This window comes from Coregonus clupeaformis, chromosome 20 (assembly GCF_020615455.1).
Source record: "Coregonus clupeaformis isolate EN_2021a chromosome 20, ASM2061545v1, whole genome shotgun sequence".
Taxonomy (NCBI): Eukaryota; Metazoa; Chordata; class Actinopteri; order Salmoniformes; family Salmonidae; genus Coregonus; species Coregonus clupeaformis.
In genome coordinates this window covers 52,065,676-52,091,301 of record NC_059211.1, presented here as the reverse complement: position 1 = coordinate 52,091,301, position 25,626 = coordinate 52,065,676, and the positions used below count along the sequence as shown (strand labels likewise).

Here is a 25,626-nt window from a genome sequence, read left to right as displayed (position 1 = left end):
GAATTATAAGTGAAATAATCTGTCTGTAAACAATTGTTGGAAAAATTACTTGTGTCGTGCACAAAGTAGATGTCCTAACCGACTTGCCAAAACTATAGTTTGTTAACAAGAAATGTGGAGTGGTTGAAAAACGAGTTTTAATGACTCCAACCTAAGTGTATGTAAACTTCCGACTTCAACTGTAATAAGTTAAAACTGAGAAACCCTTAACCATGTAAACCAGCATTTTCATCTTTGGGAGCCCCTTGAGCTATTGTTTTCTTGGGCCTGAAAATAACATTTGTTAAAGATAGGCTACTGTTAATGTAACAATAGGAAAACTAAAGTCATCATCTGTAGACTACTTTTCCTGTCCATCTTGAGATATACTGTACATTGATAAATATAATAGGGGAGAGCATAGCCCTCGATCATGACTCTCAGTTCCTTATCTTTCATATCAGCGAGAATATATATATATATATTGATACACTCCTTTAAAGGTTAGGGTTCCCACAAGGCCATATTTTCATTTTACAGTGCTTGTTTACGAAAAGATAAGAAAGACAGAGTGTACTACCTATGCTATTAGCTATCTGCGTCTCCGAACACCTGTGTTTAAATGGAAGACGGACGCCACAAATGTGTTGTCATTGAAAAATAATATCTGCTGCAACTGTGTTAAAAACGGTTATAACAGTAAGTGTGTATTTTGCATTTGTGAAATTATTTTGATGTGATATGAAAGTAGAGGGATTTATGTTTCTAGAACAATACCACAATTGAGAATCGATTCACATTTAGATGGAGTATTTGGCTGTTTTAGCTTCAAGAACCAATTTGCCTTTAATAAATCCCTTTAGAACCAATAGCGGCCGTCGACGGCCTTTCTTTAAATTACTAGTGGCTGTGAACTGCCTTGTTTTTCTAACAATAATATCTGTGTCAATATCGCAACATTAACTTGCTAACAACCTGTTGTCGTATTCGCATGGCTGTTGTCGTCAGCCATAAACAGGGTACGTTGTCATTTGACTTTCAACGTTTCTTTTTTTTACTTCATTATTAAAAATGACAGCACCGAAGCAGACACGACCTTTCACTGTGAAAGAGGCAATATCTATGTTGGTTGGTGATACGGATTCGCACACGTCCTTGCATTTTGAAAGCGATGATGTCGAAGTGAGTGAAATAAGTAAACAGCAGATATAGGTTTAGTGTTGTCGATGTTTGATGCTGTGAAACTTTGGAAATAGCTCACAGATTAGCAAATCCTGTCATGTCATAATAACTTGGTTGGTACAGACGAGCACATCAGCGGTGAAGCTCGAATGAACGCTCTCTGTCTCATTGAAATAGTTGCAGTGTTAAGCTGTATATAGTCAGCTAACTAGTTGGTTGTTTTGTCTTGTTTCTACCGATGTAATTCATATGGAAACGGCACAAGCTGCTTGCTATAGGTAGCTAGCTAACTAGTACGTCTGTCAGGCAAGAAAAGTTGTGTGTAGCGGTAAATTTGGGCTGCGCTCACGAAGCGTCAACTTCAGCTGTCACTTTCACTAGATAGCCATACAGACAACTAGCTAACTAGCCACCGAAATGAAGGCTAGAGTAATTTGTGTTCATCTGTTGGGCTTAGGTTATGGTTTGTCATGTTTTTTAGGTGCAGATATTCATAGGCTATACATTGCCTCGTTTTCCTATTATTTGACAGCTTAGCTGTCGTGTTAGGGTAGTAGATGCCCACGCAGCAGAGCTCATATGATGAGTTGGATATTTGTTTACATAGCCAGCTAATAAGTTGGTTGTTTTGTCCTGTTCTAACGATGCAATTCATTTGGAAATTGTGCCAGCTTTGTAACTAATCAGCTAACATTGGCAAACTCTGTAGTTAGTCTGTCAGGCAAGAAAGCAAGAGTTGATTGGAGGACAGAGAGAGAGAGCAAGAGAGAGTGAGTGTGTGTGTGGGTGGATTTGGGAGGCTATTTGTCACTGTCACACAGCCTAGGACTAAAGTGACAGTGGTAGGGGTTTTGGAGTTGTTTTTAAAAGTGGTAGGAACTTCTATCTGTTCCAGAGCTTGTAATGCACTACAACAAGAAAATGGGCGGGGTTGACCATCTTGACCAACTGAGGAGCTATTACAATGTTAGACGCACAGGCAGAGAATGGTGGAAGTATGTGTTTTGGGGGATGCTCAACATTGCCATCATAAATGGCAAAGGCCCCTTCCCAGAAACCACAGGCACTGGTCCTTGAAGGCATTCGAAATGCAGCTTGTGCATCCACTTTGTGATGGCTACAGTGGTAGGAAGAGGACCGAGTTGTAACTCATTTGAAAGCAGGTGAAGTTTGAAGGGCGCAAGTGAGGGAGTGGTGTGCATCTGGAGTGGACGCAGGGCAAAGAGTGGGAGATGTGTAGAAATCTATTTTGGGTGCTCTATGTGTTCTGTGCCACTTTGCAGGATGGGGCAGTGCTTCCAGAAGTTCCATGACATGTTATAGGCTAAAAGCAAATATTAAAGTGACAGTGTGAAATATGAATTTCTCCTACAAATCTTTTATTGTCTCTGAACAGTTGTTGTGTTGTGTTGTGTATCTTCTCTCTTTATCGGTCTCTATCTAATACTTGTTCCATTCACTGAATTGTAGGCTACTATTTCTACAGAGATTACCTACATTTTGAAATAGTCTCTGAATAGTTTTGAATTTTTACATTGTTACAGAAGTAGGAATCGTTGTCAATCAAATAGCCTACTTTGGGTGTTTTCTTTTTTACTTTCTGAATATTGTCCTCTGGTCACATTTTGTAAATAATAATATTTACAAGTATAATATATTATTATTGGTACATTTTAAGTGAGTAATTTACTACAATTTAAATACTCTATGGTTTTTTGTTGTGTTGAGCGTTAATAGTTTTTTGATAGTGTCTTTACACAATGGAAGACAAAATGAGTGTTATTCCTATTGACATGAATGTGGTGTCAGACTTCATGACCAAAAGTATGTGGACACCTGCTTGTCGAACATCTAATTCCAAAATCATGGGGATTAATATGGAGTTGGTCCTTTGCTGCTATAAATAGCCTCCACTCTTCTGGGAAGGGTTTCCACTAGATGTTGGAACATTGCTGTGGGGACTTGCTTCCATTCAGCCACAAGAGCATTAGTGAGGTCGGGCACTGATGTTGAGCGATTAGGCCTGGCTTGCAGTCGGCATTCCAATTCATCCCAAAAGTGTTTGATTGGGTTGAGGTCAGGGCTCTGTGCAGGCCAGTCAAGTTCTCCCACACCGATCTCGACAAACCATTTTTGTGCATGGGAGCATTGTCATGATGAAACAGGAAAGGGCCTTCCCCAAACTGTTGCCACAAAGTTGGAAGCACAGAATCATCTAGAATGTCATTGTATGCTGTAGCGTTAAGATTTACCTTCACTGGAACTAAGGGGCCTAACCCGAACCATAAAAAACAGTCCCTCACCATTATTCCTCATCCACCAAACTGTACAGTTGGCACTATGCATTTGGCCAGGTAGCGTTCTCCTGGTATCCGCCAAACCCAGATTCGTCCGTCGGACTGCCAGATGGTGAAGCGTGATTCATCACTCCAGAGAACGTGTTTCGCGGCTGAGCTGTTGTTGCTCCTAGACGTTTCCACTTCACAATAACAGCACTTATAGTTGATCGGGGCAGCTCTAGCAGGGCAGAAATTTGACAAACTGACTTGTTGGAAAGGTGGCATCCTATGACGGTGCCACGTTGAAAGTCACTGAGCTCTTCAGTAAGGCCATTCTACTGCCAATGTTTGTCTATGGAGATTGCATGGCTGTGTGCTCGATTTTATACACCAGTCAGCAACGGGTGTGGCTGAAATAGCCAAATCCACTAATTTGAATGGGTGTCCACATACTTTCGTATTATATATAGTGTATTAAAGAAGAGGTTGTGCTCTTTAAAACTAAGTTAACTTGTAATTGTCATTTGTTCTTTGTTTTTGAGCTATGTCGGATTGTTTGAAATGTGTGAAAAAATTCGCTTTATCTTGAAAATTCTCAGTAATCTACAGCAGCATTCTAGAATTCTATTGGGGTCTAAAGGGTTCAACAGAACATGTGGGAGGGGACGGAGGAAGGAAAGATGGCGGAAGTGGTTGCTGAGGTCGAATCAAGCAGCGCATCAAGCAAAGTTGGTGAAGACGAATGTTCTGAATGGACAACAATAGTATCAAAAACTGGAACAAAAAGGAAATTGTCTAAAATTGGAGGACGTGTATGAATGATAATGAATCGCTTTTTGTTGGGATGCGTTTGTTGAGTAAGGACGCATATGTGGGAGACCCGTTTGAGGTGTTGAAAATTGGGTGACCAGGGGTGGTCTTATTTTGATTATTGTATTTCTGAACAACAGAGGAAGATTGCAAAAGAATCCGGACAACAGAAGTTTTGTGTTTTGAACTTCGGAGTAGACCACCCATCAAAGGAGTCATCTAAGGGGTGACGACGGATGTTCAGGTCGAACACCTGAAAGGAATTCCTGGTGTGGTTGGTGCCCGGCGTCTGACACGTTTGGTGAATGGAGAAAAATAAGAAAGTCTGTCGGTTATGTTGCTTTTTTATAAAGAGCAAATACCAAGCATGTGAAGCTTGGTTGTGTAAGATACGCTGTAAGAGCTTTCTCCCCAAAGCATTGCAGTGTAAGAATTGTACAGGATTTGGCCATGTTTCAAGTGAGGTGCAAATGGACAGAGTATACTGAAGAACGGTGTGTAGAAGGACGGCGGTGTTGCAATTGTGGTGGGGATCATGATCCCGAGTTCCTAGAGTGCCCTGTAAGTGTGAAGGAGATTGAGGTAGCAAATGTTATAGCGGCCAATCGAATCTCCTATGCGGAGGCGATTCAAATAATTGAGAAAACAAGTGACGCTAGTGAAGATATGATAGTGGCCTGTAGTAAATATTTGCTGCGAGTCAAAAGATACCATGTGTGTTAAAAAGGTCGATTTCATGGCATTCATTGCCATAGTTATAAACTGTACGGCACAAGTCTCAAAGAAGTCTAAGAAACTGGACATTGTATGTGGGGCAGAAAATATTTTGGGACTTGCATGGGGTACTGGCGCCGGAAGACCCGCCCTCCCAGGTTCCCCTTGAGCCTGTGTAGCGATCAGATCTGTTTTATTTTTTTACAGAAAAGTTGTTTGATTTAGTTTAGTTTATGTATTTATTTTTGGGTCGTTTTTGAGGGGGAATCCTGTTTCCATCCCGTACAGAAGGTGGCGGGATGCACATTACATTGTGCGATCGCCAATATACCATAGAAGAAGAAACAGAACATGTAAGGTCTTTTGACTATAAGCAGTAACGTTAGGCTCCTTTAGTCTATTATTGTGCTAGGCATAGCGATGACAACACTGTGAAAGAAAAATTGAAACATTGTAACAATATCGTTTTCACCGGGATACGTATGCATTTATTACAAGAATCGGTAGAATTCCTTTGTGAACTGGAACACATTTGTAGCGAGTTGGTAAACATGCTAACAGCTTGGATAAACTAGTTCAACAACCACTGTTGACAAGTTGTTGCCCGAATGGCTAAACTCCTGAAGGCTACTCCAAGTTTCTACATTGTAGTCAGGTTGCCAATAACAATGTCTTTATTGGTAGCATATGAATGGTTTATCAAAAAATAAGACAATGTATGGCTAAAATCCCTTTTTACCTTGTATACATCTCCGTAGGTCCCGCTTCCAATTCTCTGTATAAGCTCGAAATCCTCTTGCGGATTTCGCCTTGAAAGGTCGAAAGTGGAAGCCATTTTTAGGTCCCCGGTTTCCTTATCCAGTCGTTATAGTTGTTGGGACACTGACACCACAAATAACGACAAACATACAATATAAACATACGTCGTCAGAAAAAATCACAGCCTGACTTCACTGTAACTTTAAACATGGCCTCCTCTGCGCACAGCGCGTGCGCCGCAGCCAGCTGGCTTGTCTAAGAGGAAAATGCAAGGAATGGGCGACAAGAGGGTGGGTCGCTGGCTGACTGGGGTCTCCGGTAGAATTCTGCCCCTGGGCACAGATCTAGGATCAGTTTAGCGTCCACAAATTCTCAGTCGTTGGGGGAGAAATGCTAAACCGATCTGAAACCTGAGTTTAGGAGCGACTGGTTTGTTTTTGTGTAGCCTACAGAAATCTCTTTGACACGAGGATCATGAATACCCCAGTAATTCTCTACTTGTTTACAGCTGGATCCTTTCTTCTCATTCTCACAAACATCCAGAGTTGGAATAGAGTAGAACAGAATAGAATAGAGTAGAATAGAATTTGAGAATTAGGAAAATTAAGATCATAAACTTGGAAAAACGATCTTATGAGTTTGATTATATCAATCAATAATTATGGTATAATTAAGCAAAATGCCTTATTGCTATTATAAACTGGTAACCAATGTAATTAGAGCAGTAAAAATAAATGTTTTGTTGTACCCCTGGTATACCACGGCTGTCAGCCAATCAGCATTCAGGGCTCGAACCACCCAGTTTATAATAGATAATATGCTGCATTAGGCTACTATATTGATACATTGTTTTACTTTTCAGTGAAACTTGAGAGCACACAAAGTAATCCCCATACAATCATATTGTGTAAATGTATTATAATCTATTACCTTGTGAGCAAGAATTACTAAGCATTTGTGCATGTGGAAAGTTTGCAATAAAAGTATTATTACTTACTATTTTATTGAATTTATTATTGTACAGGACTATTAAAAAGTCCTTATTACTGAATGGTGGCAAAGTGACTAATATAAAGCCAATGCGTTATTACACTTGACCATATCACACATCACTCTTATTCTTAATTTCCCTTTATGTCCTGCCTTTGTGTAATTCCCTCCAGAGAAAAAACAGGTGTCACTAGATGGATCTGTCCCTACTCCCTAGGCCTATACTAATCTGAAAATAGGAATGCACAGCACAAAAATATATTCAACAAAGACAATGGCCCACACAATGTGAAAGTAACCTTTTCTAATGCTCTGCAGTGTTATTTTGATCAAATTACCTCATTTACTGTAATTTGTACCAATTTGGTCAACCTAGCAAATGTGCCAATTTAATTGCTCAATGTTTTCCCATGTCCACTCCACCAGTACAGATTGCAATCACTGTCATCACCATTTACATGTTCATTTATGCCATTTTTGTCATGCCAGGCACACATCCAGGCTCCATTTGAATGGGCAATTATTAGAGCTGACAAAGGCGCAGATAAAACAAGCCAAATAAACACCCACAAATCCATTTCAGCAATGCTCGCTTGGTGGCAATTATTTCATCACTATGAACTCAATTCAGACTTTGATACTGTCACAGAATAGAATTGCAATAGCATGATGCTGAAATGGTTATTGATAATTTGTTTGGGGACTGATTGGGGATTGTTGAAAATCCTGACATTTTGGATATGTCCCCTGAAAGCTTTATGTGCAACAGTATACAGTTCATGAACTCTGTTCATGAGTTCACTTTGATATGGCCATTGTGTGCGTGTGTGTATTTGTATTTGTATTTATTATGGATCCCCATTAGCTGCTGCCAAGGCAGCAGCTACTCTTCCTGGGCTCCAGCAAAATTAAGGCAGTTATTCATTTAAAAAACATTACAATACATTCATAACAGATTTCACAACATATTAAGTGTGTGCCCTCAGGCCTCTACTCTACTACCACATATCTACAACACAAAATCCATGTGTACGTGTGTATAGTGCATATGTTATCGTGTGTTTGCATGCATGTGTCTATGTTTGTGTTGCTTCACAGTCTCCGCTGTTCCATAAGATGTATTTTTATCTGTTTTTTAAATCTAATTTTACTGCTGGCATGAGTTACTTGATGTGGAATAGAGTTCCATGTAGTCATGACTCTGTGTAGGACTATGCACCTCCCATAGTCTGTTCTTGACTTGGGACTGTGAAGAGACCTCTGGTGGCATGTCTTGTGGGGTATGCATGGGTGTCCAAACTGTGTGCCAGTAGTTCAAACAGACAGCTCGGTGCATTCAACATGTCAATACCTCTCACAAATACAAGTAGTGATGAAGTCAATCCCTCCTCCACTTTGAGCCAGGAAAGATTGACATACATATTATTAATGTTAGCTCTCTGTGTACATCCAAGGGCCAGCCGTGCTGCCCTGTTCTGAGCCAATTACAATTTTCCTAAGTCCATCTTTGTGGCACCTGTCCACCCGACTGAACAGTAGTCCATGTGCGACAAAACTATGGCCTGTAGGACCTGCCTTGTTGATAGTGCTGTTAAGAATGCAGAGCAGCTCTTTATTATAGACAGACTTCTTCCCATCCTAGCTACTGTTGTATCAATATGTTTTGACCATGGCAGTTTACAATCCAGGGTTACTCCAAGCAATATAGTCTCCTCAACTTGCTCAATTTCCACATTATTCATTACAAGATTTAGTTGAGGTTTAGGGTTTAGTGAATGATTTGTCCCAAATACAATGCTTTTAGTTTTTGAAATATTAAGGACTAACTTATTCCTTGCCACCCATTCTGAAACGGGGTGTTTTTTAGGCTTAGGGGTTAGGTTTAGGGTTACAATTAGGGTTAGGGTTGGAATTAGGGTTAGGGGTTAGGTTTAGGGTTAGGAGTTAGGGGTCTGGTTTAGGATTAGGGGTTTGGGGTTAATGTTAGGGTTAAGGTTAGGGTTAGGTTAAAGGTTATGGTTAGTTTTAGGGATTAGTGAAAATAGGATTTTGAATGGGAGTCAGTTGTTTGGTAGTGTGTGTGTGTGTGTGTGTGTGTGTGTGTGTGTGTGTGTGTGTGTGTGTGTGTAAGAGAGAGAGAGTACTGCAGTGATGGCTCACATCATTCCTTGAAAGTTTGTGTGACCACTGCGCTCAGAACAGGTGTGTCGACCAAAATGTAATAGAATTCCAACATTGTGTAGCTGGTCCGCACTCAAAAAGGTTTCTTTTTAGTATTTATTTCATTCAGGCGTAGGTAGATAGTCAAACGTTTCGACCTGTTTTGTGTGTGTGATGTGTGATGTGTGTGTGTGCATCTGAGAGAGAGAGAGAGAGAGAGAGAGAGAGAGAGAGAGAGAGAGAGAGAGAGAGAGAGAGAGAGAGAGAGAGAGAGAGTCATTTAAGTTTTACACATTCAAATGGTAAAACTGTTAGTTGTTGTATTGGGAGTGTTGATGTTTCATCAAAATGAGGACGCATTTGGAGCCTTGGAGTCACAGGAAACACATTATTTTCTCTTATAGACACACCCATCTTTATTACTGACTGTGTGAAAGAGTATGACAACCTTTACATTCCCTCACATGCTGTGTGTCGCCGCCGGGAGATTGTCATTTTCCTCTCCATGCGAATAGGAGTTTTACCCGACTGGGTCACCGACGAAGAGGACACGACTTCAAGCCCAGGTGCTGAGGAGAGGGAAAAAGCGAGAGGAGTGGTGTGGTTTATACAGGTAAACACTAGTCATCTCCACCACAGAGAGGCAAGTGCGGAGCTGAGCCGACACCCAGCACGCCTGCAGGCACCGGACCGATCCACCTGTGTTGTTGTATCTTCCATTTCAGCAACCCGCGGGTGGGAAGCAGCCAATGCGGTCTCGACTGTGGACCGTGCTCGCAGGTCAGAGGATGCATAAAGATGCTTAGTAACTGGAATAGCAGGTGCTGGAAGAAGGGCGTCCGACTATCAACACGACTAACCTGTGCGCATAGAGCCGAGCGCTGATGTTTGAGCCATGGAGAAACAAGCTCTTGCAACCGCTCTGAGCTTGTCCATGAGCGTTGTCTCTTTACTCTTGCTGGTCACCGCTATCTTCACCGACCATTGGTACGAGACAGATACCAGAAGGCATAAGGAGAACTGCGACAAGTATGGTTCGGATTCTAATGACCAGAAAAACAGGGAGATGCCAATATACCATTTGCCTCTTGTGGACAACGGCAACTCCAAACGGAACGTGGCGCTTTTGAAGCCGATTCACGTCGGGAGTAGAGAGGAGGAATTGCTTGAGAACTGGAGGGCGATTCTGGGGATGGGGATTCTTGAGACAGAATGTGGGCGTCCGTTGTTCTCCACATATTCTGGACTGTGGAGAAAATGCTACTTTCAAGGCATGGACCGGGATATCGATAAACTCATATCAAAGGGTAAGTTTTAATGTGCATACTAAAAAGTGGGAGAAAAGAAAAACAGCTGTCAAATTTGCTGTCAATAATCCATGACTATAGGCAAGGACTGTTTTGCATTCCTTTAATCGAGGTAGCCTCCAACTGTGGTGATGTGTCTGCATACGTGCATTGCGTCAAAACAAGGTTTATGAGGGCTCATACACAACGGCTCATGATTATCCACGCCCAAACTAATTTCCAGGAATATTAATTGCTATTTCAAACTCATTACCAAGGTTTGCTTTAGTAGGCTACTATGATTTATATAACTGTCGCATCATGATGAGGGTGCTGGGAAATTACAGCCTAATGATTTAGGTTATTAATAGGCTAATTTATGAGGAACATTTTCACATTTATTTCCCTCTCATTTTCCCACAGTGGTAATCGTTGTAGACTGGCCTTGGAAATGTTTGTTTGTGTTGTTATCCCAGTCAAATCATCAATAGAGCCATCCATAGGGCTACAAAAGCCTAAATGTTGATTGACTACACTTAGAAAAAGTACCCATAGGAAAACCCTTTTTGATTCCAGTTAAACCCATTTTGGTTCCAGGTAGAACTATTTTGGGTTCCATGTAAAACTCTCTGTGGAAAGGGTTCTACATGGAACCCAAAATGGTTCTACTTGGAACCAACAAGGGTTCTTCAAAGGGTTCTCCTTTGGGGACAGCCTAAGAACCCTTTTAGGTTGTAGACCTTTTTTTCTAAGAGTGTACACACCCCTTTACCCACAAAGAACCCCTTTAGAAGCCATTTTTTATTCTAGAGGGAAAGGGTTCAGCATGGAATTCTACAGGGTTCTTAAGAACCTTCTCTATGGAAAAAAAAGGATCTAAAATGTTTATTTGATTGAAAGGGTTCTACCTACAACCATAAAGGGTTCTCTAATGTGCTGAAGTTCAAGTCCCTACAAAGTTTTTTCAAGGTTGTAACTCAAAAAGTCGATCGGGATGAAAGGAGAACATTTCCCCACAGTGTCCAGTCCATCAAGATTAATGTCGCCCTGATTAAGCCGGGGGTTAAATGTCACCGAAACCCACTTGCCACCTTGCATTTAAAGCAGCTGAGGTGCTTACCTACCCTTTGATTTCTGTCAACATTGATTTCATTTGAAATCTTCTTCAACCTGTGAAGGTGTAAGGTACTGTACTTATTTTCTTTGTTCACCTTGTGTTCTTGAACATAGTCCTGTTTCTTTGTGTTCTTGAACGTAGCCCTGTCTTAAATTTTTGTTCATTGATTTCACCTGTGTTAGTTACTCACCTGGTCTCATCAGCTCCTTATTTAGTTCAGTTCTTTCTGTTTGTGCGTTGTGAGGTATTGTTCGTTTTGACTCTATTAAGCCTTTTCCTAGCTCGTTTGTGAGAACCAGCCTTCAGTCCTAGTTTTGTTTCACCTGTCTGTTTGCCTACCTGTGTATGACCATTGCCTGCCTGCGACCACGATTCCTGCCTTCTGTGAAGGCGTAATAAACACCTGCCGCGCTCTGCACGTGAATCTACACCTTTTTCTCCCTGAGTATTCATTACAGAATACCTCACCAAAAATGGAATGGATTCAGCAGAGCTACAGTGGCGCCTAACCCGGCAAGAGGAGCGTATGGAGGTAATTGGCCATCTTCTCCGCCAGCCTATCCCTACTCCTCCGATGCCTGGTATCGTAACCCATAGCCCTCCTTCATTCATATCCATGCCTGGAAAATATGACGGTTCACCTGGGAAATGTCAGGGATTTCTGATGCAATGCAGCAAATGCATTGAGCACAACCCCACTAACTTCGCCACCGACAAGAGCAGGGTGGATTTTGTTGTGTCTCTACTCACAGGCAAAGCCCTGGATTGGGCCACCGCCATATGGACTGCCAACAGCACAGATCTCGGATCCGAGACCCATTTCCACACCTTCTTCAAAGAGGTATTCGATCACTCTCCTTCCGGTCGTCCTATAGGGGACCTCCTCATAGACCTTCAACAAGGACGCAATTCAGCTGCCGAGTATGCCCTCGAGTTCCGCACCATGGCTGCAGGGAGTGGATGGAGTGAGGCTGCTTTACTTACCGTCTACCGACGAGGGCTCAACAGGGAACTTCAAGCGGAGCTGGCCTGTAGAGGTGACCTTCAGGATTTAAATCAATACATGTATATCTCCATTGACCACCTCATCGCCGACTGCCGAAGAACTCTGCCACCCAGGAACACGAAACCTTCTCTTTCCATGATTCCGTCATCCCGTCCGAGTCTTACATTTACATTTTAAAATGTTAGTCTTCCAGAGCCCATGCAGTTGGGTCATGCTCCTCTCCTGTGTATCGAACGTCAAAGGCGAATCCAAGAAGGGCTCTGCCTATACTGTGGAGGGAAAGATAATCTACTCAGCCATTGCCCTGTTGGAGAGATGAGAAGGATCCCTTCGCTGCCATGCAGGTAGGAGAGTCCGTATTTCTAAATATCTCCTAGAAGCAATTCTCCATCCCAGTATTGATAACTGTGAAGGGGGTTACGAAGTACGTAGAGGGCTTGATAGATTCGGGAGCAGCAGGTAGTTTTATCGATCACCAGCTAGTACAAAGCTTGACATTGATCTTACACCTGTCACCCCTCCCTTAAGGATTAACACCCTGGACGGGCAGCCATTGGGCACGGGTTTCATTACGCACCTGACACAGAGCATTACCCTCCAGATGGGAGTCTTCCACACCGAAACCATTCAACTCATGGAACTCTCAGCCCCCAAACAGCCACTCATCCTTGGACACCCCTGGCTTTGTCGTCACGACCCTGCCATCTCGTGGCGACAAGGTGAACTACTGTCCTGGTCTTCTACCTGCTTCACCAGTTGTCTCAGCCTACCCTGAAGAGCCACCACCATTGAGGACTCTGCCTCTGCAGCGCCACCCACCATACCATCTGAATATGCCCAGTACAGCAATGTCTTCAGTAAAATTAAGGCCTCCACTCTGCCACCACATCACCCAGGGGACTGTGCTATTGACTTACTCCCTGGAGTATCCCCACCGACGGGCCGTGTTTACCCCCTATCTATCCCGGAAAATGAGGCAATGGAGAACTACGTTGATGAAGCACTCAAACCGTTTCATTCGTCCTTCTTCTTCCCCAGCTGCTTACACCGCCTGGAGGTGTTTTGGGTCATTGTCCTGCTGAAAAACAAATGATAGTCCCACTAAGCCCAAACCAGATGGGATGGCGTATCGCTACAGAATGGTGTGGTAGACATGCTGGTTAAGTGTGCCTTAAATAAATCAGTGTCACCAGCAAAGCACCACAACACCTTCTCCTCCATGCTTTACGGTGGGAACTATACATGCGGAGATCATCTGTTCACCCACACCGCGTCTCAGAAAGACACGGCGGTTTGAACCAAAAATCTCAATTTGGACTCCAGACCAAAGGACAAATTTCCACCGGTCTAATGTCCATTGCTCGTGTTTCTTGGCCCAAGCAGGTCTCTTCTTATTATTGGTGTCCTTTTAGTAGTGTTCTCTTTGCAGAAATTCGACCATGAAGGCCTCACTCACACAGTCCCCTCTGAACAGTTGATGTTGAGATGTGTCTGTTACTTTATTTGGGCTGCAATTTCTGAGGCTGGTAACTCTAATGAGCTTATCCTCTGCAGGAGAGGTAACTCTGGGTCTTCCATTCCTGTGGCGGTCCTCATGAGAGCCAGTTTCATCATAGCGCTTGATGGTTTTTGTGACTGCACTTGAAGAAACTTTCAAAGTTCTTGAAATGTTCCGTATTGACTGACCTTCATGTCTTAAAGTAATGATTGACTGTCGTTTCTCTTTGCTTATTTGAGCTGTTCTTGCCATAATATGGACTTGGTCTTTTACCAAATAGGGCTATCTTCTGTATACCCCCCCTACCTTGTCACAACACAACTGATTGGCTCAAACGCATTAAGAAGGAAATAAATTCCACAAATTAACTTTTAAGAAGGCACACCTGTTAATTGAAATGCATTCCAGGTGACTACCCCATGAAGCTGGTTGAGATAATGCCAAGAGTGTGCAAAGCTGTCATCAAGGCAAAGTTGTGGCTATTTGAAGAATCTCAAATAAAATATATTTTGATTTGTTTAACACTTGTTTTGTTCTACAATGTAGAAAATAGTAAAAATAAAGGGAAAATCCTTGAATGAGTAGGTGTGTCCAAACTTTTGACTGTATGTAATGTACTGTCATAAATAATAGCAGGTTCTAGGAAGAATCCTCAGAAGATCAAATGTTTCTTGGTAGAACCCTTCATAGAGGGCTCTAGGCAGAACCCTTCACAGAGAGTTCTAGGTAGAACCATGTACAGGGGGTTCTTTGAAGAACCCTACATAGAGGGTTCTAAATACAACTCTCTGTAAAGGGTTCTACCCAGCACCAAAAAGGGTTCCCTTATAGGGAGAAACCGAAGAACCCTGTATGATTCTATTTAGCACCTTTTTTTCTAAGAGTCTAGGCTAAGGCTACTCAACCTCATATCAAAGGAGTTGTCTCTTAGACCTTATTGGACCTAAATGGCAGCATAATGCAGCATCTTATTTACTCAGTGGCTGCATCTCAAATGGCACCTTATTTCCTGTAGTGCACTTATTTTGACCAGGGCACATAGAGCAATAGTCAAAAGTAGTGCACTATACACTCTTAGAAAAAAAGGTGTGATCTAGAACCTAAAAGGGTTCTTCAGCAGTCCCCATAGGAGAAACCTTTGGAGAACCCTTTTTGGTTCTAGGTATAACCTTTTTGGGTTCCATTTAGAACCCTTTCCACAGAGGGTTCTACATGGAACCCAAACGGACTCTACTGTACCTGGAACCAAAAAGGGTTCTACCCAGGCTCCCAGTGTCCGGTCTGGAGCGTGAAGTCACGAGCTCTGCTGCTTGGCTACTGCGTAGTGACCTAGAGGTGCCAAAAGCCCTGGTCTGCCCTAGAAAACCTATGTAAATGACGATCGGCAGAACGGCCCCAAAAATCTTTGGACTGACGTTTTGGGCTCAAAATAGTTTATTATGATAAAGTTCGATCCCCACAGTGAATTATTTTAATGTTCGCTACAAATCGAGATATTTAATTAAATAGTGATCCATTCTGACTACTACATTTGTTGTCACGCCATGTGCTGACACAGACCAATCACGGCCGGCAGGCTAAGAGGAGGCTCCCAGTTGACTCTCTCAGGCAGGATGAAAACTACTACATCGACTATGATCCTTAGCGATTTATTTGGTGCCATTCTGCCCCATTCAGCAATATGGCGTGCTTAAAATAAAAATACTTCCGGCTTCATGTGCCATCGGGAGTTTTCCATAGGAATACGTGGGTGACGTCAGCGCTATCACTATGTACTGGTTTTAATGTCTATGGTCCTACCTGGAACCAAAAAGGGTGCTCCTATGGGGACAGTCGAAGAACCCTTTTGGAACCCTTTTTTCTAAGAGTGTATAGGGTATAGGGTGCCATTTGTGATACAGCCAGAGGCTGTGAGCAGAGCTACTAATATCTATGCAAAGGCATGGAGTGTTGGCTACTGTAAATAACCACCTCCTGATTCTCTGAGCGTGAGAGATCAAACACAGGTGTGAGCGCTCACTTCAAAGTGCCTGCTCAATGATGAAAACAGCACCTGATGATGTTTCATAATTTCTACCAAGTATGAAATGGAAGCGGTTCCCATGCATTAAGTAGATGTGGACCACAAGACTGATGTGTGTTAAGATTTTGAATAATAAAGTGTTTTAAAGAGCATCAGTGCTTCATTCGATGGGAAACTGTCTAGATTTTGTCCCACTAATTCAAGTTGTGGGGGCTCAGCCGGAAATAAGGACAGAAGGTCAAAGAGTCCGCCTCACCAGCAACATAGGACTCATGGGGCGTCTACTGTACTCTCATACAAGAAAGAGACAACATTTTACAGTAGCTCACATACAGAGACACCAGCAAAGGTAACTTGGTAACACTTTATAGGTAGCCTTTATAAAGGTACCTTTTCTAAACGGTTTATAACAGTTATTTCATCATTTGTAAATGCATTATAAACCCTTTAAAAAGGGTACCTTATAAAGTGTTACTGAGAACTCATTATGTAAACCTGTCAAAACCTGTCAAAACCTGTCCAGTTTGGAAAAATAACGAAAATAGGCAACAGCACAGGCCAAGTGAAATGAATTTGTCCTGCATATAGTTGATTACTCTACCAACTAAACTCTACAGTAGACTACAATGCATGCGTGAAAGGGAAACTGAACACCCAAGTCATAGGTTGCCTCAAAGCCAAGTAAATGTCACAGTGTTTACCCTTTTCAAACCAAGTTAGCCACTGCATGGAAATACAAGAGCTCTCTCAAATGTCAGTTTGAGGTAGGGTAAAAAAATTGAGTATTGCAATGGCCCTTTACAATGCGACCTGACAGATCAAATGTATAACACTGTTATAGGCATGCCCTGTATAATATGCAATTCCTGGTTTATGTCACCCAGTTTTTGTTAACGATCACTGACATAAAGCTGTTATGACATTAAACGTTAAATGAAACTTGTGTACATGATTATAAATGTGTAAGCCTATCAAAACAATCCATTATAATATGGCATTATGCCATATACACTTTCTATGGCAACTTCAAGTAAAGATATGCAAGTAGGGCAAAAGTAATACGTTGTAATGTTAAAACGTAGAGCTTTTTAGTAATCCATTCTCTCCACAGGTATTGCGGACCGATGCACAACTGTCAAGTACCATTTCTCTCAGCCTATTCGGCTTCGAAACATCCCACTCAACCTGACGAGAACCATTCAGCAAGATGAATGGCATCTCTTACGTAAGTATTGCAGACTCAACGTCTCAGAACCACCTGCAATTACATTTCTATAGAGAGCAATAGTAATGGTGTCTTTTTGTAGGCACTAAAGGAGGCTAACTGCACAATGGCTCGTTGGCCAAAGCCTATGGGGAAAAAATAGGGGGGGGGGGTCTGTGGTAAGCATAGGCTTATACGTTTCGTTCTATGTGATAATCTTCCTCAGCTAACGTCACTTTGTGAATTTTTAACCATTTATGTAATCAAAACAAGCACATAAAGCACATAAATACTTTATAATTCATAAAGGTAATGTAAACTGACTGATATTATCTCATAGAACATAACATATAAGATCTCCTAAGCCTGTGTTAACTTCAGATCTTATTTTCAGTGTTTATCCTAAAATCCCATTCTTTCCCCATTAATTTCCCCCATAGCAATGTCCAACAAACCAGAGGTAGAAAGGCTATCTCATTTCCGGTTTGGTCTGGGCCAGAGTCTTTCGAACAATGGTTAGATGGTCTTGGTGTGAGAAGTTTGATTCCAGGTGCCCCACGACTGACCTATGTTGGTGTCTGCGGTGGGATGGTCAGACGTCTGTCATGAGTAGTATTAGGATCCTTTAAGATGAGCTTTTCCAGGTAGTCGTTGGTGCAAAAACTTTCATCTTACGGATTTGGGGCACATTTCTACCACCATCTTTCCTCAAACAATATCATTGTATCACTACCCATATTATTTCCATTATTTATTGGGGAATATCTTTACTGTTACTTGCTCTTCCCATCCCTTGTATTGTGTATTTGTTTAAATAAATAATTACATGTTTTGTATATGTTTTTCAATGCTTCATACAGTACTGTAGACTAAAGGTTCTGAACATGTCTGTTGTGTTTAGGTTTGATAATGAAATAACAGTGGAAGTCCAAATCGCAGTGTTCCATATTAATTTGGCTTCATGCTGTGGAACCTTTAGAACCTTCAGACAACCATAGTGATCTCTTCAGACAACCGTAGTGATCTCTTCAGACAACCGTAGTGATCTCTTCAGACAACCTTAGTGATCTCTTCAGACAACCGTAGTGATCTCTTCAGACAACCGTAGTGATCTCTTCAGACAACCGTAGTGATCTCTTCAGACAACCATAGTGATCTCTTCAGACAACCGTAGTGATCTCTTCAGACAACCATGATCTGTAATAAGGCTACTACTGTACCCACATGCTGAAAATGTTAAGCTAACCTTTCGAAGCTAGCATTCCTACTCCAATGTCCGACCCCTGATTGGTGGATTGCTACATGGTTATGGAAAATGTTCACGGGGAGGAAGTAAATGTCAGCTCGTACAAGAAAAAAATATTAATGTAAATGTAACTCCACACAGTCTATTATTACTGCACAACCAGTCTGAGGAAGAACATTCATCAAAGTCAAAATAGGATTGGTTTTCTTTGTCTGCCTGCCACCTTTAGACAGTGCTTGCATCCCAAATGGCACGCTATTCCCTATTAAGTGCACTACTTTTGAGTGCACAATTGTTCCCTATTAAGTGCACTATGTAGGGAATAGGGTGTTATTTGGGACGCAGACAGTGTTTTTCTTGCTCGAGTTTGATCCTGTTTTAGGATACTGCAACTCGATCTGACAAATGTATGAGATGCAGAGTAGGCTTAAACCATTTTGGGGAAAGAATAGTATTGGATACAGTGAGGGGAAAAAAGTATTTGATCCCCTACTGATTTTGTACGTTTGCCCACTGACAAAGACTTGATCAGTCTATAATTTTAATGGTAGGTTTATTTGAACAGTGAGAGACAGAATAACAACAAAAAAATCCAGAAAAACGCATGTAAAAAATGTTAGAAATTGATTTGCATTTTAATGAGGGAAATAAGTATTTGACCCCTCTGCAAAACATTACTTAGTACTTGGTGGCAAAACCCTTGTTGGCAATCACAGAGGTCAGACGTTTCTTGTAGTTGGCCACCAGGTTTGCACACATCTCAGGAGGGATTTTGTCCCACTCCTCTTTGCAGATCTTCTCCAAGTCATTAAGGTTTCGAGCCTGACGTTTGGCAACTTGAACCTTCAGCTCCCTCCACAGATTTTCTATGGGATTAAGGTCTGGAGACTGGCTAGGCCACTCCAGGACCTTAATGTGCTTCTTCTTGAGCCACTCCTTTGTTGCCTTGGCCGTGTGTTTTGGGTCATTGTCATGCTGGAATACCCATCCACGACCCATTTTCAATGCCCTGGCTGAGGGAAGGAGGTTCTCACCCACGATTTGATGGTACATGGCCCCGTCCATCGTCCCTTTGATGCGGTGAAGTTGTCCTGTCCCCTTAGCAGAAAAACACCCCCAAAGCATAATGTTTCCACCTCCATGTTTGACGGTGTGGATGGTGTTCTTGGGGTCATAGGCAGCATTCCTCCTCCTCCAAACACGGCGAGTTGATTTGATGCCAAAGAGCTCGATTTTGGTCTCATCTGACCACAACACTTTCACCCAGTTCTCCTCTGAATCATTCAGATGTTCATTGGCAAACTTCAGACGGCCCTGTATATGTGCTTTCTTGAGCAGGGTGACCTTGCGGGCGCTGCAGGATTTCAGTCCTTCTCGGCATAGTGGGTTACAAATTGTTTTCTTGTTGACTATGGTTCCAGCTGCCTTGAGATCATTGACAAGATCCTCCCGTGTAGTTCTGGGCTGATTCCTCACCGTTTTCATGATCATTGCAACTCCACGAGGTGAGATTGACAGTTCTTTTGTGTTTCTTCCATTTGCGAATAATCGCACCAACTGTTGTCACCTTCTCACCAAGCTGCTTGGCAATGGTCTTGTAGCCCATTCCAGCCTTGTGTAGGTCTACAATCTTGTCCCTGACATCCTTGGAGAGCTCTTTGGTCTTGGCCATGGTGGAGAGTTTGGAATCTGATTGATTGATTGCTTCTGTGGACAGGTGTCTTTTATACAGGTAACAAACTGAGATTAGGAGCACTCCCTTTAAGAGTATGCTCCTAATCTCAGCTCGTTACCTGTATAAAAGACACCTGGGAGCCAGAAATCTTTCTGATTGAGAGGGGGTCAAATACTTATTTCCCTCATTAAAATGCAAATCAATTTATAACATTTTTGACATGCGTTTTTCTGGATTTTTTTGTTGCTATTCTGTCTCTCACTGTTCAAATAAACCTACCATTAAAATTATAGACTGATCATTTCTTTGTCAGTGGGCAAACGTACTAAATCAGCAGGGGATCAAATACTTTTTTCCCTCACTGTATGTGATTTATGATCAATGTGTCATAATGTTGTTACAGTATATCATAAATTGCATGAATTTAATATTTCTATCAACATATCCCGCTATAACACTTTTGTGTGTTGTGTGACATAATGCTTGCGATAACATGTACTGAAAAACAAGGCACAATGCTGTCATGATGCATTAGGGAAATAATTCAAATTCACCTATTTTTAACAGTCGTTGCTGGCCATTTTACGTTATGATAGGCGTCATGTCGTTCTTATGGCAGGTTTGTAACAAATGTAGGACAGGGGAGACCAAAAGCAAAGCATTACCTAACAAAAACAAAAATGTCCCGTGTTTGTTTGGTGACTGTTGAGTGGTAGCACAAGCGGGTTTACCAGGGGGTGGTTGTCATGGAAATGTTGGTGTGTGCGTTTGTGCTAATGGTTTCACTTGTGTGTGTGCACTTGTGTGTATGTACGCTTTGTGTTTATCTGTGTGTGTGTGCTTATGTGTGCTTATGTGTACGCTTTTGTATATACTGGTGTCTGTATCTTTGTGTGCTTGCTTGTGTGTGTGTGTGTGTGTGTGTATGTGCATGCGTGCTATGTTTATATGTGTGTGTGTCTCAGATCTGCGGCGAATCACGGCGGGGTTCCTGGGGATGGCGGCTGCCGTTTTGCTGTGTGGCAGCATTGTGGCCACAGTGGGCTTCTTTTGGGAGGAGAGCCTCACCCAGCACGTCTCCGGCCTGCTCTTCCTCATGGCAGGTACAACGCCTGCCAACTACCAACACCCTACCTCTCCTGTGTGTGTGTGTTAGGGCTTTCATTGCCAATGACCTACCTATCCTGTATGTGTGTGTGTGTGTGTGTGTGTGTGTGTGTGTGTGTGTGTGTGTGTGTGTGTGTGTGTGTGTGTGTGTGTGTGTGTGAGAGAGAGAGAGAGAGAGAGAGAGAGAGAGAGAGAGAGAGAGAGAGAGAGAAAAGAGAGTGTGGCTCTCTTTCCCTCTCATTGTTGGTTTCTTTGTGATGGCAGCTTTCAACTTCTGTCTCTCTGTGCCACTTTTACTGCAGCCTAACTCTATATCTCCATCTTTAGTTTTCTCTCTCTCTCTCTCTCTCTCTCTCTTGTCCAAATCTTCCTCCCAAGTGTTCATCAAACACATACAGTAAAGGCTCTTTTTAGCAGAATTTGTAAATGCCTAATGGGTACAGATGCATTCATAATACATTACACACAGGTGTTAATATGCATAATAAAACATGCCATAGGCATTCATAATAGCTCATCGCTACAAACAGGAGGCTGCTTCTACGGTTGTAAACATTCCTATAACATATTTATAACATTACACAATAGGGTGGCTAATTTGCCATTGCAGTTGTGTTTTAGATTTCCTTTCAACTAGTGTTTTTTTTGTCTATTTATTGATGTTATACTCATGAATTTCAGTTCCATGTGGATGGTTATTTAAAGTGGCAATCCGGGATTGGTACCTTCATTTTTCGACTTTAAATGAATAAAATATAGCCATTGATTCTTGAAGAATATAACTTATAAATGCCTCATGATCTTACTTCAACCGTCTTACCTGTCTTTTGTTGTTATTTGAATCCTGTATTGCCTCTTTAATAAAAATCTTGGAACTAACTATTTATCCCCTCCAGGGATCTTCTGCACGATCTCCTTATGCACCTACGCTGCCAGCGTCTCCTACGACCTCTCCCGGAACCCACCCTTCATCTATGGACTGCCCGGCGACGTGGACCATGGCTACGGCTGGTCCATCTTCTGCGCCTGGGTAAGCCTGGGACTGACCGTGGCGTCGGGCTGCCTCTGCACCACCTACCCCTTCCTCAGCCGAACAAAGGCCCTGCGCTCCAAAACCGCTCGGGAATCCTCGGTATAAGTGGTATGATCAGTGTGAGAGAATTGAGCGCCCCCTGTAGCTTCGGAGGTGAATTGTTGGTGTGGACGTTTTGTTGCTGACTGAAGACCAATATAAGTGGAGACGTTTTATTTTTTATGAAACCAGAGATGAAAACATAGTGTTTCAGTGAGATGTGGGAATCTTGTTGGTCTTTTTTGTAGACTCTCACCAGCCTTTATCGAGGTGTTATGCAAAGTGCAGGTATTATGATGTATTATTTATGTTTGTATGTGCACACAGGTAAACTCACACATACATATGGACCTACACACGTGTAGACAAACACACACACAGTCTCTCTCTGTCTCTCTCTCTCTCTCCAAGACATGGAGAACAGCATGAGAGTGAATAACATAAAACGATGCAAATACCCACACAGGCATACCACACACACATAAAACGTGTGTATATATTACCATATATACAAAAAAAGCATAATTCTTATGGGTGGTTTGGTAAGATTGAATCAAATGGACATTGTATAAAAATACTAGTATCACTTTGAAAGCAAGAACCCTCTTTTTTTTCAGATGTAAGTGGTACATTTTCAAAACTCTTAAGTACAAAATTCTAAACTGATAACAACTTTGATTGTGCAATCATGAAATACCATGTGCACATTTTGTTTAGTCAGATATCAGATACATCAGATAATGCTAGGCTCACCATGTAGTCATTTTAACTACCATTTTCAGTTGTTGTTTTTTTCAATCACTTTGGTGCAATTTTCACTAGTATGTGGGACATTTTCACAACAAGCACAAAAATCATTTTCAATTGACTGAGTACAACAAACAAATTCACAAAGTCACTTGTTCACTGCACCAAATCACTCTTTCAATTTGGATACATATTCAATCTAAGTATCTGCTTTTCAAAATGCAATATTCACTTTACTTTTTATATGAGTTTTTTGTCAGTTGCTAACAATACAATAAACTATCACTTAATCAAACTGCTCAAAACTGATAACTACTGAACCACAATTATGTACTGCCTAGTTAACGTATATAGTTTGATAACTGTTGAACACTGTAAATGTCTATATGTTTACCTGTTAAATGTATCAATTTGACCTCAATTTTTGTTGGAAGGTAAAAGCAAATCATATATGGATGTGGCTGTAAATACTACATCATTCTCCATCAGCCAGTGTGCTCCAATAGGACAAAAGGAAAAGAGTCACTCTATGTGCTACCATTTGGAATTATAGTGTAGTGTACAATGCACTGCTGAAATACCTGGGTTATATATAACAATACATTCCACTCATTATCAGAATTTCATTGATACACTGTAAGCTGATTAATTTCAAGCAGAGAGACAAGCACTACTGTATCAGTCGACAAGTCCCGTAAAAAAAAGAAGGTGATCTTGTACAATGTTTGATGGGGCACAAATGGCATACAACACCGTGCTATGTTTCTACAGTAGCCAACTGCTTTACAATATCCCTATTTCTGATGATTTGTCCTACGTGTGTACTGTATAAGGATAATGAAACTGTAAGACTGACATATTTCTCAACATGCTCACAACCTGCCATTGGATACAAGTTATAGTCAAACACTGTATGGAAAATTATATTTACCATCTACTATTCTTTCTATTCAGCACTTAAAAAAGAACAGTTTTGAAATGTGTATCTTGTATTTTTTGCTGTTGGATGAAATTATAGTTTAAATGACTAAATGGTGAGCCTATCACTATTTAATGTATTGGTGACAAAATGAAATGTTCTCATGGTATTTCACAGAATATTCAGAGGTGAAAGATGTGTGAAACCCCAATGAATGCACAACCAAAGGTTCTGAACATAAGACAGGGGGCATTACAAGTGTTATCAGTTTAGAGTTTTGAAAATATACCACTTACATCTGAAAAATGTGCCAAAGTGATTGAAGAAAAACAATACAAAATACACATTTCAAAACTGTTATCTTTTAAGTGCTCAATAGAAAGAATAGTACTTTTCCATACAGCATTTTTTATTTTTGTCATTTAGCAGACGCTCTTATCCAGAGCGACTTATAGGAGCAATTAGGGTTAAGTGCCTTGCTCAAGGACACATCGACAGATTTTTCACATAGTCAGCTCGGGGATTAGAACCAGCGACCTTTCGGTTACTGGCACAATGCTCTTAACCACTAAGCTATTTGACAATAACTTAACATACCATTTTTTAAATCATTTGTATCCAATGGCAGGTTGTGAGCATGTTGAGAAATATGTCAGTTTAACAGTTTCATTATCCTTATACAGTACATACGTAGGACAAATCATCAGAAATAGGGGTATTGTAAAGCAGTTGGCTACTGTAAAAACGTAGTAAGGTGTTGTATGCTATTTCTGCCCCATGCAACATTGTACAAGATCACCTTATCTACGTGACTTGTCAACTGATACAGTATCGCCTGTCGCTCTGCTTGAAATTCATCAGCTTACAATGTACCAATGAAATTCAGATGATGAGTGAAATATATTATTGTACACAATACAGGTATTTCAGCACTACACTATAATTCCAAATAGTAGGGGGACTCTTTCCCTTTTGTTCTATTGGAGCACACTGGCTGGTGAAGAATGATGATGTAGTATTTACAGCCACATCCATATAAGATTTGGATTTACCTTCCAACATAAATTTATGTCAAATTGATATATTTATGAGGTAAAAATATAGAAATGTACAGTATTCAGCAGTTATTGAACTGTATACGTAAAGTAGTAATTTTGGTTCAGTAGTTATCCGTTTTGAGCAGATTTATTAAGTGATAGATAATTGTTTTCTTAAGAAATTACAAGGAAAGTCAAGTGAATAATGCATTTTGAAAAGCAGATACTTACATTGAATATGTATCCAAATTGAAAGACTGATTTGATGCAGTGAACAAGTTTGTGAATTTGTTTGGTGTACTCAGTCAATTGAAAATGTGCTTAGAGTTTTGAAACATGAGCCATTTTGATTACATTACATTTTGATCTGTTTAGATTGTTGTGCTTGGAGTTTAGAAAATGTACCACATACTTGTGAAAATTGCACCAAAGGGATTGAAAAAAACTGTAATCGATCCGATTGATTCTATTGGTAATTTCAGTTGTGACAATCAAATTGTACAACATTTTTTGCAAATCCATCATTAACCAGTCCCTTCCCAAACAGATGAGGCATAATCACTAATAATATCAAAATGTGTGCCAGACTGTGAGAAGAATGCTGACAATGATAGACAAAGGACTACAGGGTTTGTTGCTTACAAAGTTGAGGAAAGTCATTTTTCTCGCTCATGGACACAAATGGTGCACAATTCTACATTGGAATGTGAAACAGTGGAAACTGGATGAGATGATGTTGACACTGCTTGAATGGATGTAAAATGTTTGTGTTGGACCATCATCACACATGTTCTGAGCAGCCAAAAAAGTGACCTG

General features: G+C 41.2%; 2 protein-coding genes across 5 annotated transcripts in view; one reads left to right on the top strand and one right to left on the bottom strand.

Moving 5' to 3' along the window:
• Positions 1-5,928, bottom strand: part of LOC121572661 (mitogen-activated protein kinase kinase kinase kinase 3-like) — a 110,203-nt gene extending 104,275 nt beyond the window's left edge. For all 3 annotated transcript variants that reach the window (XM_045205565.1, XM_045205566.1, XM_045205568.1), the window contains exon 1: positions 5,704-5,928. In XM_045205565.1, the coding sequence (XP_045061500.1) occupies positions 5,704-5,799 (96 nt within the window). In that variant the 5' untranslated portion in view covers positions 5,800-5,928. The remainder of the gene's footprint in view (positions 1-5,703) is intronic.
• Positions 1,082-24,252, top strand: LOC121572359 (transmembrane protein 178A). 2 transcript variants are annotated; one of them, XM_045205569.1, is made up of 4 exons: positions 1,082-1,161; positions 16,915-17,028; positions 20,894-21,031; positions 21,932-24,252. In XM_045205569.1, the coding sequence occupies exons 3-4, from the start codon at positions 20,926-20,928 to the stop codon at positions 22,171-22,173; spliced, it is 348 nt and encodes a 115-aa protein (XP_045061504.1). In that variant the 5' UTR covers positions 1,082-1,161; positions 16,915-17,028; positions 20,894-20,925; the 3' UTR covers positions 22,174-24,252. The 2 variants fall into 2 exon arrangements, with proteins under 2 accessions (XP_045061504.1, XP_041740348.2); XM_041884414.2 differs by lacking the exon at positions 1,082-1,161 and adding an exon at positions 9,220-10,180.
• Positions 24,253-25,626: the final 1,374 nt, after the last annotated feature.

Bases quoted from the DNA above. Each gene is read 5' to 3' on its own strand.
- LOC121572359 (XM_041884414.2), top strand. From the start codon at position 9,769: ATGGAGAAACAAGCTCTTGCAACCGCTCTGAGCTTGTCCATGAGCGTT. The intron at 10,181-16,914 runs GTAAGTTTTAAT...TTCTCTCCACAG, and splicing joins CGATAAACTCATATCAAAGG to GTATTGCGGACCGATGCACA. The intron at 21,032-21,931 runs GTACAACGCCTG...TATCCCCTCCAG, and splicing joins CCTGCTCTTCCTCATGGCAG to GGATCTTCTGCACGATCTCC.